Source organism: Hyperoodon ampullatus (assembly GCF_949752795.1).
Source record: "Hyperoodon ampullatus genome assembly, chromosome: 4".
NCBI lineage: Eukaryota > Metazoa > Chordata > Mammalia > Artiodactyla > Ziphiidae > Hyperoodon > Hyperoodon ampullatus.
In genome coordinates this window covers 84643402-84660385 of record NC_136917.1, presented here as the reverse complement: position 1 = coordinate 84660385, position 16984 = coordinate 84643402, and the positions used below count along the sequence as shown (strand labels likewise).

The 16984-nt window shown below is 39.9% G+C and overlaps 1 protein-coding gene across 1 annotated transcript in view; it reads left to right on the top strand.

Annotated features, from left to right (window-relative positions):
* The window catches only part of CAMK4 (calcium/calmodulin dependent protein kinase IV), a gene marked incomplete at its 3' end in the record, with an annotated part of 222803 nt that extends 208212 nt beyond the window's left edge, over positions 1-14591 (top strand). The window contains exons 8-11 of the mRNA XM_079703277.1: positions 3746-3821; positions 8819-8945; positions 12818-12970; positions 14151-14591. Coding sequence (XP_079559403.1) covers positions 3746-3821; positions 8819-8945; positions 12818-12970; positions 14151-14591 — 797 coding nt within the window. The remainder of the gene's footprint in view (positions 1-3745; positions 3822-8818; positions 8946-12817; positions 12971-14150) is intronic.
* Between the last annotated feature and the right edge of the window lie 2393 nt (positions 14592-16984).

The window sequence follows — 16984 nt, the reverse complement described above, 5'->3', positions numbered from 1 at the left end:
TTTTTTTTTTTAAAGGATACTTTAAAAAAAAACGATTTAGTTAGTTACTTGGCTGTGCCAGGTCTTAGTTTTGGCACACAGGCATCTTTGTTGCAGCTTGCAGAATCTAGTTCCCTGACCAGGGGTGGAACCCCAGCCCCCTGCACTGGGAACGCCGAGTCTTAACCACTAGACCACCAGGGAAGTCCCCGTATGGTTTTCTTGATCAACATCTACCTCCCCCACCAAACTGTAAGCTCCGTGATGATGGAGACTTGTTCTCTGTAACTCCCCATTATTCCCCAGCACCACCCAACAGTATCTGTCATAACAGCATGTGCTTAACAAATAGTTCATGATATATTAATTTACTAAATTTATTATAAATTAAATTATTAAATGAGTGAGTGAGTGAACCTGTTGATTTCATTCACCTTAGTCTCCCTTGGATTTGTCTCAAAACAGTTAACAGTAGTTTGAAAAAGTCTTCTGATAACGAATGCCACTCTGTAGTTTTAACTCCATAGGTAGGAAGGGATCATAAAGCTCATCTAGGGCATTGACAAAATGAAGTGACCTAAATTATCCCTCTGTTCTTCTCCTAGGACTTTAGGAAAAGAGGGAAAACTTAGCACCAATCAGTGTGTCACAGGCTATACCTGATACTTCTTATCTTAGAACCATTTTCAGTTACAGTGATTTTATTTAATAAAACATAATTCATTCCAATCTTTATATGTACCTTCAATTGTTAGGTATTGGAGTGTGAAGTGTCCTGGGAGTTCTGTAGCATTTAGTGTTTAACGAGCAATAACATAAATGATAAGATAACTTTAGGAAGTGGCAGAAAACTTGGATCTACTTAGAAGACAGCCAGGAAAATCAATAAATGACTATTGACTATTTCTGAAAAGATGATTCTAAATCACTTAAAATACATTTTTAAAAACCGTATTACACCTTGAATTGTTTTATCCCCCCATTTTGCATTTGTTTGTTTGTTTGTTTTGGCAATGAGGTAAGGAAATATATGAAGGACATCCAGAAGTGCTTGTAGTATTAATAGTTGCACTAGTTGATGCCTTTTCTTGAACTGAATTGGAAGTAGTCAACTATTTCTCACTCTAAGAAAATCACAAATCTGTAGAATTACCTTCAAGGACATTTGATACCTAGGAGATTTGAAGCGCTGGCGTGCCAGCATCTGAAATGTATTCTAGAAAAGCTTTTGGCTCTTGGAAAGGGTTCAGATAGATTACAAGGGTGTGTTCTGCTGGTTCTGAAGTCAAGGTCATATTAACTAATGAGTGAAAATATTTAAAGGTTACTGTGAATTGGTATCTAATTGTGTCTAGGAATTTAGGCGTGTTTCACCCAAATTTTATATTAGGATTAGTAAATATTCAATAGGATAAATTCATTAAAAAATTTCTCTTTAAGAGGAATTTATTATGGAGGGGAAAAATGTTCTATATTCCCTTCGTCTCAGTTAACCTCACTATGGAAAGTCTAGCTTTTCACACCACCAGTTTACTCACATTGCAGCGTAAGGTCTTACAAGGAAATAAATTGCCTTTGGAGAGTCAGGTTGCACCCAGTGCTGTGAAGGGAGATCAGATATTGCCATATCAGGTAAGAAACCCAGATGCCCTCTAAAGTGGATTCAGAAAGGCTTTTGTTCCATAGTATTCACTGCGTTTGGGGCCCTTGGCCTGGGAGCTATGGAGGATGGCCTGAGAGAGCACCTGACCTTCCAGACAGCGTGCTGACCTCTGCACAGTACAGGACGGGAGGTTTCATTTCACTGGAGCTGACAGGATAGGTGCCTGCAGGGCGGCAGACACAGTAGGCACTCCAGTGGGAGGGATGGGATTTCAGCAGGTTCTGTAGCAGGAGTGCTTGTCCTCTCTTCTTGCTTAAACTCTAATAACTATCCCTTTACGTACATCACAGCGACTAAAACTCAAAGTAAACTTGGAAATTAGCTAGTTCAGTTCATTTACTAGAGGTAAAAACCAAGACCCAGGAAATGTAAGACTGTCCCCAACATATCTCTGTGTTTATGTTGAAATGTCAGTATGAGACTTGTTAACGCTTCATGGATGTGGATACCTGGAGTGGGGAAGGGCATATGGTACTAACTGTGCATGCCAAATATGCATGTGTTCAGCTCCCTGACAGTAGCAGCCCTTCTGAAAGTGGCAGCTGAACCTCAGTTCCCTTTGCACTATGATGAGCAAAGCATTTTCGAGTAGGAGTTCAGTGCGGGGGCTGCTGCGGCCCAAAGGAACTGTCTGTGGGTACAGATGGCTCTAGAAACGGAAGCCAACCTGACAGAAAGAATGGTGTTGGCTTTGAGCGTGCATTTTTCTTAATTATGTTAATTAACTCTTAAAAGGAAAATATTCTAGGAATAATTTGCTCATAGATGAGAAAAACTTCTTGGCCCCAGATCCAGTTCCTCAATGGGTGCATCTTGCTGAATTGCTTCTCAGAGTGCTAGAGTGCACATAATCATTACACAGGCTCTTCATCTCCTATATTTTATGTAACACAGTTTCTACATAAAATATGAAGAGAATATTCTGGTTGGAAAAGAATGGAGAGAAGGGGATAGAATGGGAAGACGTTAGTGGAAAATCTGCTGTGTTCCTTCCTGTAAATTAAATTCAGAGTCCCATGAGAACAGCTTCCTTTAGGAGCTCACTTTGACAATCTCCACCAATATTGACATTCCCAGGCTGCATAGACAAGGGATCCTGCTCTCCTGCCCCCCTGAGGGGAGGAGGAGTGTGGTGCCCCTGTCCCCAAGGCCTCCCTCAAGGAGCCCTCAGCATTCATCAATCAGCTCCTTCCTCAGGGGCCCTGCTGACACCTACAGACAGCACTTTTGTTCAAAATAGAAAGGGGCTACTTCTGGGCTCTAAACCTGAGCCCTATTTCTATGTAGAGGGTAGAGCTCTTACTTCTTTTCTTCCTTTGTTAGTTAGGCAAACAAACAACACCTCTAATCCTCAGTGCAAACAGTTAGACCCAGTTAACTCTCCATTTTCACGGCTCTAAGGTAATAAAATCATGGAAGATCTCACTATTCTATACTACCGGGCCAGGCCGTTTAATGGCTGAGAAGACCTTCCATTTTCACAATGGTGGGCAGGGCTGATAGGAGCAGCCTCCTTGCGCACAGGGAAGCCCCCTTTCTCAGTTCATAATCCCAAACTGACTGGGGACAGCTGCTCTCTGAGGACCTATGTGTAGTTCTCAGCACCGAGACATGTGCCAGGGCCCCTCCTAGCTCCTGTTCCAACCTTCCAGTACTAGAGACTTTCCAGTCCCCTCACTGTCTGCCCTGCTTCCTGCCCTGCACGTTGTCAAACACACACATTCGTGGACACCCCAGGTGGCATGATTGTGCCTTTTTCCCCTTACTATGCTAAACTTTCATTTCTTTTCTATGTACACAGCTCCCTTTGTAGCAGAAATATAGCTCTATCTGATTTGAGCAGTATCATGATGTTCTGATGTAGAATATTACATTTAATAACTTTATTTTTATGCACCCCAAACACAGAGGAGACTATAATGTCTCCCACTAAAATAGACGTAAGAATTTGTAGACTCATACTTTGGTTTGGGGAGAGAAGACTGGTTATAAAACCGTTCTGAAGCTTCTGTTGACGAATTCATTTCTTCCCTATTGCTTATTATTAAAATTTGAATATTGAATTTAAACTGTAATTTAATACAGTTTTCACTCTTTCTGCAGCACCTGAAATTCTTAGAGGCTGTGCCTATGGACCTGAAGTGGACATGTGGTCTGTAGGAATAATCACCTACATCTTGTAAGTGAAGAAAAGCAATCTCTAAGCATACTGTTTGCCTTTGCTGTAATATTTTCTAGTCACTCATAGTCCTCATAAAAAACAAGATTCCTTTTTGACTTTTTGTGGTTTTCTATGACATACTAAGTGTAGTTACTGATGGAATTTTCGGAAAATGAGCATTGCTTTTTATTTTGTAATTTTCTTGGGGCCAGAACTTCTGTCTAGGGCTTTGCTGTGTCTCATTCTGCTATGCAGTGTATAGCAGATTTGGGGAACAATTCATTGTTTGATGATAGTAATGAGCCTGAAACAAATCCACCTATTAAACTTGCACTTATTTTATTTATGTGCATCTTGTCCAAATGATTAATTATTCCTTTTTAAGGGGAAAATGGCTGTTTAATCTCTGAAGCAATCCCAAACTGGTACGTTTCTTATCAGGAATGTTTTAAATGTATTTGGGCTATCAGTTTTGGTTCCTATATCTGTTAAGTTCTCAAGGACCTTTAGTTTAATACCCTAAACTCAGAGAAACCTGTTCTTTGGTAGAAAAAAAATTGGCTAAATCTCTCACTCTCTGGTATCCCCAACTCCATTCCTGAGCTCCTGTCCACTAATAAACATGGGGTTTCAGTTTGCCAAAGAGATGATGGAATTGCAGACAAATACAAGGGAAATAATCAAGAACAATGGAAGAGTATCTGGGGAGGAAGGCTGTTGTAGAACAACTACAAAAGCAAGATATCAGTGAGTTCCAAAGTTTAATTCAAACCAAGTAGATTTGGTTTTCAATTAGAGGATACTGCAGAGTTAATTGTTGGAACCTGTAATATTCAAATCTGTAAAGAGATTTTGAAGGGTGGGGAAGAAAGCAAATTAGCTCAGGCCGCTATAACAAAATACCATAGACTCGGTGGCTTAAACAACAGAAATGTAGTTCTGGAGGTTGAAAGCCTGAGGTCAGGGTGCCAGTAGGCCAGGTTCTGGTGAGAGCTGTCTTCTGGCTTGCAGACAGCTGCCTTTTCACTGTATCCTCGCAAGGCAGAAAGAGGAAGCAAGCTCTCTGGTGTCTCTTCTTATAAGGGCACTGGTCCCATCATGAGGTCCTACCCTCATGACCTCATCTAACCCTGTTACCTGCCAAAGGCGCCATCTCCAAATACCATCACATTGGGGGTTAGGGCTTCGACATATTAATTTGGGGGGAACACAATTCAGTCCATAGTAGGAAGAGGTTTGGTTTGGTTAATTTAATAGTGATCTTAGAAAGTGCAGTGTCTAGGTAATATGGACTAGGAAGAAGGTAACTAGGGTAGAACCCACAAGCAAGTTAGCAAACTCTAAGTTCACCTGGGTTTATATTGATATATTTGTCAGTAAGAACCATAAAAATCTTTAAAAGCAGCCCATAAAATAGCCATCTGCTATTATGTAATGTCAAAAGATATTTTCAGTGATCAATTCCCTGTGTTTCCAGGATGTATTAAAGCTTGAGAAGAATTTGGAGAGCTAGGGAACCATGTTTTTTCTTAGGAAAGTGAAACCTTTTCGGTAATTTGTTTGCCCCACCAAGTGCTTATTAGTTCATTAAAATGAATTCCTAAGGCCGCATCATAGAATCCCTTCAGCTTACATTTAAGATCACTTTTATGCTGTGAAAGAATGTTGTCTCCTGAATTATGTGGGTGACATATCATACTTAGTGATGTTAAGTGAAAAACGAACTACAAATAATGCTCCAGATTTGCCCCTAAAATGTAAACGTGCCCACCCAATTAGAGTTTCGTGTTGAAATGTGATGGGAGGGGTTGAAGCATTGAGGATGTGTAAGAACTCAGAGATGGAGGTAGGAAATTTAGTAACATTTGCCTTGAAAAACTGAAATATGGGATGAGTTAAACTCCATGATATGGTCACTAACATGGGAAAATGAAGAGAAAAAATTGTGGCCATTTGAGAAACGTCTTATTGTAACCCTGAAAATAATTTTTAAAATCTCTCAAGTTTCTTTCCCCTAGTTCACTTAAGGCCATTAATTATAGGTGTTGGTTGAATAAGTGGTAGCAGCCCCCAAAATTAAAATAACAGTGCTGCTCACAACTAATATCCTTTAGTTCTTTTTTAAAAAAAATAAAGTTATTTATTTTTGGCTGCGTTGGGTCTTTGTTGCTGCACGCAGGCTTTCTCTAGTTGTGGCGAGCAGGGGCTACTCTTCGTTCCGGTGCCCAGGCTTCTCATTGAGGTGGCTTCTCTTATTGCGGAGCACAGGCTCTAGGCACGTGGGCTTCAGTAGTTGTGGCTCTCAGGCTCTTGAGCGCAGGCTCAGTAGTTGTGGCTCTCAGGCTCTTGCGCACAGGCTCAGTAGTTGTGGCGCACGGGCTTAGTTGCTCCATGGCACGTGGGATCTTCCCGGACCAGGGCTCGAATCTGTGTCCCCTGCATTGGCAGGCGGATTCTTAACCACTGTGCCACCAGGGAAGCCCCTAATATCCTTTAGTTCTGATCCAACTTATGTCAGCCCCTAAGCCTAGGGACTTTTTATTTAATCTGTAGTTCATTAAAAATTGATGAAGTCCACTACGCAAGATTCATTGGAACATTCTCTCTAGTGGATTGTGCCATTGGGCTTATGTACCTCCTTTATTACTATTAAGAGTTCCACCAGGCTATTTTGTGCTATGACCTTGCTATTTCTAAGGATGACAGAAATAAAGCCTGGAAATAAAGGCCATTTTGTTTCTTACAAGAATTCTGGTCCCTCTCTTTGGTTTAAAGCGTTAAACTAAAACCCTTTGTCCCCACAGACAAAAGCAACTAACTACTACAGTTCTCAGGTCAAAATCAGAACCAGATAACATCAGAGATTCAAATTATCTCCTTCAGCTTTCAACAATATAGTTCTGCTCAATGGCTTGGAGCTACCCTGTGTAATACAGTCACACTTCAGGCCTTACAATCCTAATATTCTCCTAAATTGTCATTGTCAGCATTCAAATATTTCCATTTCTAAAGGGTTTTCTTACTCTGTGTGTGTGTCTATGTGCTCGTGCACACATGCATGCTGCTCTCTGTCACATTTCTTCCATTTTTGACATTTCAGGCTGATGAGATAAACTTTTTACCTATGTTACCAATGCACAGACTTGCTGACATGACTGAGAGGAAAGAAAGGCATTTGAGTACTGTACCTTCTGAACTATCATTTTTCTCTCTAGATTTCCAGAAGGGGAAACATTAAGAGTTCCCTAAACTAAGCCTGGAAAGTTGACCAATTTCTCCATGACTAGCCAACAACAGGCTATGTTTTTCTAGTGTTTTGGAGGGCAGAGGAGGGCCAGGTGAGGCTGAACTGCCTCCTTGGCAACATGTGGACCTGTGTTCCCTTCTCTCCTTTTGCTGGAGCAGTATTCTCTGCGTGGACTGCTGCAGTGGGAGAGGGAGGATGCACAGCCCAGGCCTCAGCACTCCTTGAGCCTTGCCTTTTCCTGGCTGGCTCCACAATATTTGAAAGAAACAAAGACTCTCCCAACAGGATGTTCCCTGAGCAAAAGAACATGAGAAATTGCTTCTTCCTAGAAACTCACTACATTAGGATGCACTGGAATGTTTCATTCTCAGCACCAACCTGGCCAGTTTGAAGGAAGAATTTGGGGAAATGTTTTTCATTCTTTTTCCTTCATTCCTTGTCAGACGCAACACATGCCCTAGCAGGGACTTTTAAAAAAATAGTTCCCTTTTGGTCTTTAGTGATTTCAGTACCTCCACCCACTTATAAACAGTAGAGGCTTGGTGGTCCCAGACCAGCAACTCACTTTTCCTCTCTCTCTTTAGGATGCCAGTGATGGTTCTCTGTTTCTTTTCTCCCACTTTTCTCATACATTTTATGCTGACCCGTGACAGAAGATGAAGGTGAACATAGTGAGATGTCTTTAAGATGTGCAAAAGTGAGGGTCACTTACCAGGTTGAGCTAACGCTAGGCTGCTCACCTCTGCTGGCTGCAGCTGCTCACTGTAGTAAGTTTTAAAAGGCCATTCCCTGACAATAGTGTTAGCTCTTGTGTTTGTTCACTCTGAAATCCAAACTGGAATGGGATGGAAATCGAATATTTTATTCATCTCTATGGAAGAATTCAAGTGAAAAGGGCTGAATAAAAACAACTAAAAACTTTTCTCGGGCTTCCCAGGTGGCGCAGTGGTTGAGAGTCCGCCTGCCGATGCAGGGGACACGGGTTCGTGCCCTGGTCCGGGAAGATCCCACATGCCGCGGAGCGGCTGGGCCCGTGAGCCATGGCTGCTGAGCCTGCGCGTCCGGAGGCTGTGCTCCGCAACGGGAGAGGCCACAACAGTGAGAGGCCCACATACCGCAAAAAAAAAAACAAACCACCTTTTAACCTTTTTATTCTCAAAATCCTAACTTTTCTGTTTTGTAATCAATTGGAATTCTAGTCAATCTGTCTTCTCAATTCCTGGTGGAAAAAAATCCATGGAGGGCTTCCCTGGTGGCACAGGGGTTGAGAGTCCGCCTGCCGATTCAGGGGACACGGGTTCGTGCCCCGGTCCGGGAAGATCCCACATGCCGTGGAGCGACTAGGCCCGTGAGCCATGGCCGCTAAGCCTGCGCGTCCGGAGCCTGTGCTCCTCAGCGGGAGAGGCCACAACAGTGAGAGGCCCACGTATCGCAAAAAAAAAAAAAATCCATGGAAATAGCACTATAGCATAATGTCTATAATAGTGTTAGCTATTATTGTTGTTTTGTGTCATAATTATTAATATGATTATAACTTTTTGTAGAAATCTTAAATTGGTTTTGTATCTATTCTTACTTCCTGAAGACATGACTGTGTGTTTATATAATCAAAAGTGAATTGTAAGAAGGTGATTACATACTTAAACTGAGCGATTACATTCATAACAGAAAGCTGTGAAAAAGGACAGTCTTGAATTTCTGCAAAAAATTGGTGAAATATGCTTAGGCTTTTTAAAGCCAGTTTATTCTCTATCTTTTGTCCCTCTAGACTTTGTGGATTTGAACCATTCTATGATGAAAGAGGTGATCAGTTCATGTTTAGGAGAATTCTGAACTGTGAATATTACTTTATCTCCCCCTGGTGGGATGAAGTATCTCTAAATGCCAAGGATTTGGTAAGTGTGACCAAAACAAAGTGAAGCAAAATGAAATAAAATCCCTTGCATTCATTTTTATCTAATTAATGGGCAGTGCCATTTTTTAAATCAACCCCTCTTAATAGCTTATTTCTTTTTAATTATAAAGTATTTTTAATGAAACAATGCACACGAATGCATTTTCCTTATAGATAATGAAAAAGATATGTTTGATTCATCTCTAGCTGAATTATCACAAATTATGGCATATTAATTAATGAGTTTTTACCATCTAGTCAATGCAGAACCTTGCTTATGAAGACAGCTATGCTGAGTGAATCCAAACATAATTTACACAGAAGAATTCTGTTTTAAAATGGCTTGCTATCACCTAGATTAGTTATACTTTGAATAAAACAACATTGCTTCTTGAAATGTTCAAACTTATTAAAAAATCCTGATAGTAACACAAATCCCATCATGCATGATTATCATTATACAAGTTACACTATACATCTTGTTGGTTTTTTTGTTTGTTTTACTTGGCTTCTCACTTCAGGTAACATTGAAGTTTGTTTGCATTCAGGAAACACATACCCTCTAGGGAGATGGCCCACCTGTTCTAAAATAAAGAGGATACTAGGGTGTAATTGAAACATTTACCATCAATCCTCTAGAGAGAAATCGTGCAGAAATAACTAAAAGCTGACTTCTGAATCATAAGTTAGATCTCCAAGGGATCTTAGGAGTCATCTAATCTTCCCTGCATTTTAAAGATGAGTTTGCTAAAGCCCAGAGAAGTAAAATGACTGTCCAGGTTCACACAGCTTCTCAGCAGAAAGGCATTGTTAGGAACTAAGGATCCAGATTTCCAGACCCCTTATCCAGTGCTCTTTTCCCTCCTGTCCATCTGTGTTCTTTCATGAAAACGGATTTCCTACAGGTCACGGATTTTCCAACATGATTGTGAAAGAGAGGCCGTGTGTGTGATGTGGGAATGTGTCATCCCAACTCCTCCCTCATGTCAGGGCCCACACTCCTAAACATCTCTTGAATCTGTCCACTTCTCTCCACCTCCACTACAACTGCCTAGTCCAAGCCCCATCCTCTCCTGGTTCACTGTCACAACCTCCTACCTGGTCTCCTTGCCTCTTCTTGTGCTCTTCTCAAGTACACTCTCCACACAGGATCCAGAGGAATGGTTTTATAAATAAGTGTCACCCTCTCTTGTGCCACTCATTTCACATCACTCTCCCTTGATCTCTCTTTCCTCCAGAGCACTAGACTTCCAGTCCCTCATCAATGTAGCTCTGGGTATGGGCCATTGCTCTTTCTTCTGCTTTGTGATGTTCTTTCCTCCTTGCTCTCCACCACTGCATACACATACACATGTCTTTACATGGGTAACTCTTATCTTCAAGCCCTGGCTGCCATTTGGCATTCTCTGGGAGATTTCGTCTTCAGCAGGCCATTCTTCTCACAATTGGTTCATTTGTTCTGCCACTTGTTCCTCTGCCCCCTAGACTTCCTTTCTCATCATGGTCATCATTTCTATATACTTGCTCAAAGGTGTTCCTTAATTAGATTGTAAGCTCGGGGAGAGGGTGAAGCATGTGTGCCCAGATCTTAGTACCATATGGACATAAAGTACAGGCTCAATAAATATTTGTTGAATGAAACCATGAATCAGGAAACAGACCAAGGATTCTTAAAGTCTGACATGCCTGGATTCAAGTGACCCCCCTTCTTATAATTTATAGGTATGACCTTGGGCTAGCCTAACGTCTCTGTGCTTTAGTTTTCTTCTCTGGGATGATACCAGTATCTAGGTCTTTAGAAGAATTAAGGGATATAGTACATACTAAGTAATCACCACCAACTAACTCAATAATAACCCCATTATTTAGTCCTCCTTTCATTTCTTTTTATCCCTCATAAAAATTAAATGGATAAGAGGGTTAGCTGTGATGTTCCTTCATTCAGCTACACCTCCTGTTGGTTAATAAATTTATAAAACTTCAGAACTAAAGCAATCATTGAGCCTCATAATGTGTACTTATTGGCAAAACCTGCATCTGTTCTGTCATGAGCAGAGGCTATGGTGCCAATGAGTGGGGAGTTGGGCTATTAAGAGGAACCATAGGATAATGGCAAGGCTTTGGGTTTGAATCCTGGCAAGGTCACTGGATCTCTCTAATCTTCAGCAAGTTTCTTAATAATTCGGTGCATCAGTATCTTCAAATGTAAAGATTAATGATGACATATAAAATTTTGGTACATACTGGCTTTCAGTAAATTCTTTTCATGAGGAGGAGGATGGTAATGATAAGAGGAAACAGATGATTAGAAAATGAGAGGGAAATATCTGTCAGGGATGGTGTAAGGATTAGGCATCATTTACATAAAATTATTAGTATATGTGTTCAACAGATGATAGCTCTACTATCAAATTTGTATTACTACTGTGCATTCTTTTTCTTAATTATCTTTATCTCCCTCCACCTCCTCTCTGATTTTAAGACTAAGCAGTCTCACATCTCTGCCCTTTACAAATTCAGTGTCTCTACCCGCCACACACATTTCTTTGCAAATGCTACAAAAAGGAAGTGAAAGGAGAACCAGATATTCATTCTTCATTTGACTAGCTGCCTGATTTTGTTAGCCTGTGTTCAGTTCTTAGGTTATTAGAGTTAGAAAAGATCTTATGCCTTAAATCATCCAAAGCCCCTCATTTTACATATTGGTAGACTGAAACCCAGAGAGGCTGACTACCTTGGAGGCACTATGGTGTACTGGCCATGAGACAAACTCTAAGACCCGAGTTTGAGTATAGCCCCCACCAGTTACGAGTTGTCTGACCTTACACAAGTCACTAAATCTTTCTGAGCTTCCTTCCATCCCTCATTTATGAATTGGAGCTAATAGTTACTAATTGATAAGGTTATGGACAGGGTTACATGAGTTTTTGGGGTTTTTTTTAATGTTATATGTCTATAAGAATGTATTTATTGATACAAAGGAATTAGGGTGGAAATAAGGTCATGTAAGAAAGGGCCCAGGAGAGTGTCCATAGTCACCCAATTCACATGTGGTCTTTGTCTAAGGTCACAAAAGTAGTTAGAGACTTTGAATAAGTTAGGACTTGAACATGCTTCCTGACTCCAAATAGTCTGCCTCATTCCAGGTCACCCCTTCTGAGCCTAGGGCTGGGGATTATTTTGGTTGTTGATCTTCTTGGCAATTTATTGTCTGCTCATCCTCACAAGCAGGGGTAAACCTCCCAGAATGGGCTACCATTGGTTTGAATTCAGTCCTTTAAACAAATCATACCCCCAAGCTACTGACACCCTTACTTTGACTCTAAATAGGCTTTTACCCCAGCTCTTGGCTTATTCCTTCAAGCACCCTCAAGGGATTAGAGAGAGCTATTAACTTCATGATAGACTTATGGTATAATTATAAGGGCTATGATACTGCCCCTATTGTTTGCCATTCAATTCCCATAGAAAGAATGATGGATGCATGAACGATTCCGTCTCCATTGGTGTGTATTTTAAGCTCTGAGTTCTAAGTGATGTGAAGTGCAGCCGAGAATTATTCAGATGCTGGTTCTCATTCCAAGAACTTCCAGTCTACAGGCAAGGCAGGACTTGTTTCTTTGACCTCTGTGGGCAAGCTGTCCACCAGTTTGGGCTCTCAGGTAGCCTATGCACACCACTCTCAGATTCCTCAGCTACTGCTACCTGAAGCCATCTCTCCAGTGACCTCTGGGGACTTAAAAAAATTGTTTAATGTATATTTAGTGTACTGCCAAGGAAATTAAATAAGACCTAGAAGTTCACGAGCTGAGGGGCAAGCCCAGGTCACCATAAAAATCTCCCTAAGAAGACTATGGTTCTTTATCATTTCAGGTCAGAAAATTAATTGTGTTGGATCCTAAGAAAAGGCTGACTACCTTCCAAGCTCTCCAGCACCCGTGGGTCACAGGTAAAGCAGCCAATTTTGTACACATGGATACAGCTCAAAAGAAGCTCCAAGAATTCAATGCCCGGCGCAAGCTCAAGGTTAGATGGCATTTATTTGTTTTATTTTTTTTTAAAAAAGATTTCTCTCATATCTTGATGATCAAAGATAATTCCACTATTATTTATCTAATACTATTATTCATCTCCTGTGGTACCAGGAAAAATCCTGCTTTGAAATCCCAACAGTGCTGGTATAAAGTCAATTGTAGTTCTGTTATCCTCTCATAAGAATTCATTGTAGGGTTTTTTGTTTTGGGGGTTTTTTTGGAGTGGGGGCACTGCACCACTCGGCTTGTGGGATCTTAGTGAAAGTGCCGAGTCTTAACCACTGGACCGCCAGGGAATTCCCAGAATTCATTGTTAATAAAGGGAAATGTGTTGTATGTTGAGCTTTACTCACCAAACAAATCCATTATCATTGCTTCTCATTTAATTAAGGCTGAACTGCTTGAACAGCATTGTTCAGGAAACATTTACTCAGAAAGTTGTCTACTTTCTGAATATGCAAAAATTGGGAAAAATTTTTTAAAACTATGTTTTATTACATAGCAAATAATTATACTTGGTAAAAATTAAAATAATTCAAGTGATAGGGAAAATTATCTACCAAAACATATCTCTTTTTATAGAATGTATATGGAATAGAAATTAGGTGCTTTTCTCTTACTTAATGGAATTTAGGACTAGCTATACATACAGGGGATCTCAGAGAACAACTGGGGGGTCAAAAATAGTGTTCTATTCAGCAATCGCTTACAGGCTGATATGGACTAAATAAACCTGAAGGGTTCCATGGTCATATTAATTTGAAATACACTAGATTAAACAACCTTGACTTAACCCAGGATTTCTCAAACAAAGTTGACTGTGGAACTCTTTTATCTAGATAGTGCCTACTAACATCCATGGAACTAGTGTCCCATGAAACAAATACTTTGGGAAACACAATCTAAAATTTTTGAATATTGGTAATCCATGGGAAAATGCATTTACTCAGGTTTTTTGTTGTCCAGATGATTAAATACGCTCATTTGAGATTACACATATTTTGCTGTTCATTCTCCAAACAAGTTTTCATTAGACAATCTTGGAATAATATACTTTCAAAGATCAAACACTAACATATAATAACAAACTCCTTAAATGCAAAATTGAAATTGAGCTCTGATTTGGGATTTTAAGTGAAAGTAACACCTGACACTTTTCTGTTTCCAATCAGGCAGCAGTGAAGGCCGTGGTGGCCTCTTCCCGGTTGGGAAGCGCCAGCAGCAGCCATGGCAGCATCCAGGAGAGCCAGAAGGCCAGCCGAGAGCCATCTCCAACACAAGATGACAATGAAGATGTTAAAGCTATTCCGGAAGGAGTGAAAATTCAAGGAGATGGGGCCCAAGTGGCAGTTGAGGGGGCAGAGGCTGAGCTGATGAAGGTGCAGGCCATAGAGAAAGTTAAAGATGCTGAAATAAATGCTGCTGAGGCCACCAAGATGGTGCCCGAGGCATTAGAGGATGGGATAAAGGAGGCTGACCCAGAAATAGAGGAGGGCCTAGTGGAGGAAAAGCTGAAGACTGTTGAGGAAGCAGCAGCCCCCAAAGAAGGGCAAGAAAACCCTGCTCTGGAATTTGGAGCTCAGCAGAATGATGTGATCCTGCCAGAGTACTAAATGGCTTCCTTCCACCTGGGAGCCAAACCCTGGCACTTTATGCATTTTGTCCTTCAGCAAGGACGGTGTGGAAGCATGATATGCACTATAGTGATTCTGTTTTTAAGGTGCAAAAAAATACATATATATCAGTTGGTAATCCTAACTTCAATGCATGTGACTGCTTTATGAAAAAATAGTGTCTTCTATGGTATGTAATGGATACCAAATACCTACTGATGAATTAAATTTGAAATTGCAAGTAAACACAACATAACATTTAAAAACATACATTTTCAGGGACCAGTAGCACACATTTGAAGTAAATAGTAACAAATTGTTTTTGCTTTGAAAACCTAGCCAGCCTACACCCTTTGGATTTCTTTACAAGGACTGTTACTCAGCTAATGCTAGGTAGAGCTACAAGATGTATTCCCATGACATTCACAGTCTTTTCAGTAATGTGTTCAAACTGTTTACAAGGAGATGGTTAGGTTATAGTTGTATGGTATGTACAAAAAAAATCCACTTATAATGGTAAGAAACTGAAGCATGCTTTAAGGGCTATGAAACCATATGCCCCTAAAGCTTTTGTGCAGAATGTTTTTTTATCTTGTCTTTATTTATACACACCATATTACTAATAACCAAAAACGTTCTATTACAAATTTCTGCCATTTTACAGTCCTAAAAAAATTATTTTACAAACTCACACTGAGGAATTTATTCTTTCCTTCACCTGCTCTCTAACAAGAAGTCCTTCTTATGGACAACACTTAGGGGTGGAATAAAGAAATTTAGTGAAGAAAAGGAGATAAGACTGGGACTTAGTCTAATAAAAACTGACTCCTTGTCATTTTTCAGATAAAATTGAATTTATTCACAAGCTTGTACAATTTTAAAGATAGGAACACTTTTATGGATAAACTCTATACTTACCAAGGTTCAGATATTTAGAAAAGTCTACACCAAAGGCTGGTGCCAAAATGTCTGAATAGAGTGGGAATAATATCCCATTGTAAGATCATCCATTATTGACTTTAGTATAGTAAGGAAACCTTTGTTTTTATAAAAGTCCTTTTTTTCCTTTAACTGATGGTTATTTAGATATATGGCTTATGGACTAAAGATATTTCTGAAAAGCTAGTATATCTTTTTCTCATACTTGGAATGGAAGCACCCATAATTTACAATGTATTTTTGAAAGTTTCCATGTCCAGAAATGTAGGACAATGCAGCTTTTAATTTACTTTAGTAAACAAAAACAAAAAGAAACAATGAAAAAAACACTGATTTCAAATCAGACTCTTGAGAAGCTGTAACATTAGACCTAATACATTACCATGATTTTTTTCAAAATATTTTTCTTTGGTTTTCACGTAAACAGTTTTCCCTTATAAAAATCACAGTTAAATTCCAAATACCTCAGATTTATTTCTAGCTTGAGCTTAAATGAACATTTTATCAAATTAATTATGCAGCATATTTTAGTAGGTTTCCTTAATTTTAAAAAAGGATTATTTTCAGGCCAAAATTATGGATAAAAATGACTGTCACATAAGAATCCTCCTCAAAAATAGAGATCTTAAATTCTTTTGGCTCTTCCTCAGAACTATTAAATTAGAAAATTAAATTAAACCTCTGGTTTCTGGGGACTGTTGGACCTTGGAGACATTCTGCTTTCCAAGTGCAAACTTCCTTTACTACTGTTCTCATGAGAAGAAAATAAGGTAGAACTTCTTGTCTTCCATAATATAGGGGCCTGACAGATCACTGACGTGGAGAAAAAAGCCCTTAAGGGCACATCATCTGGACTCAGAGAAAGATTTTTTGTTTCATTTTATCTTTATTAATTAGTAGAGAGTACTTATCTTCTTCTCTACTGTTTCCTTCCTTCTTTATTCTCTCAGAATTTCCATTTTAGCTATTATAAGGGGCTCACTAGTTTCAACCTTTAAGAATGCCTTCTTCCCTAAGCATTAAGATTTCTATTTTAAAAGACCAATTGCCTGGTATACTTTTCCCAAAGAGACTTAACAGGTGTATATGGTGAGGCATATATGTTAAGTGTCCCATATATTGGAAAAGGGAAGAAGAGAGGGAAAGGAATCTTAATGGAAAGTGGCAAAACTAATAGGAAGATGGGAACACATTGTCCCTCCCAGCCCACCTCCATATTGTTCCAAGGGCAGTGGTTATATCATCCCAACACTCAGGGCTGACTGCAGTGGTTGGACCTGCAGACTGTGTAGTGTGAAGAGCACTGCAAATGCCAAGGCCAGTGTGTGTTTAAGAATTTACCCATTTAAATGAGTACACATGCCTATTCCCTGTGAGGGTGTGAGCGTAATTTCCTCTTTTTTAACCCATAAATTGCACTCTCTAAAAATCAGCAGGAGTTTTAAATTTTGACT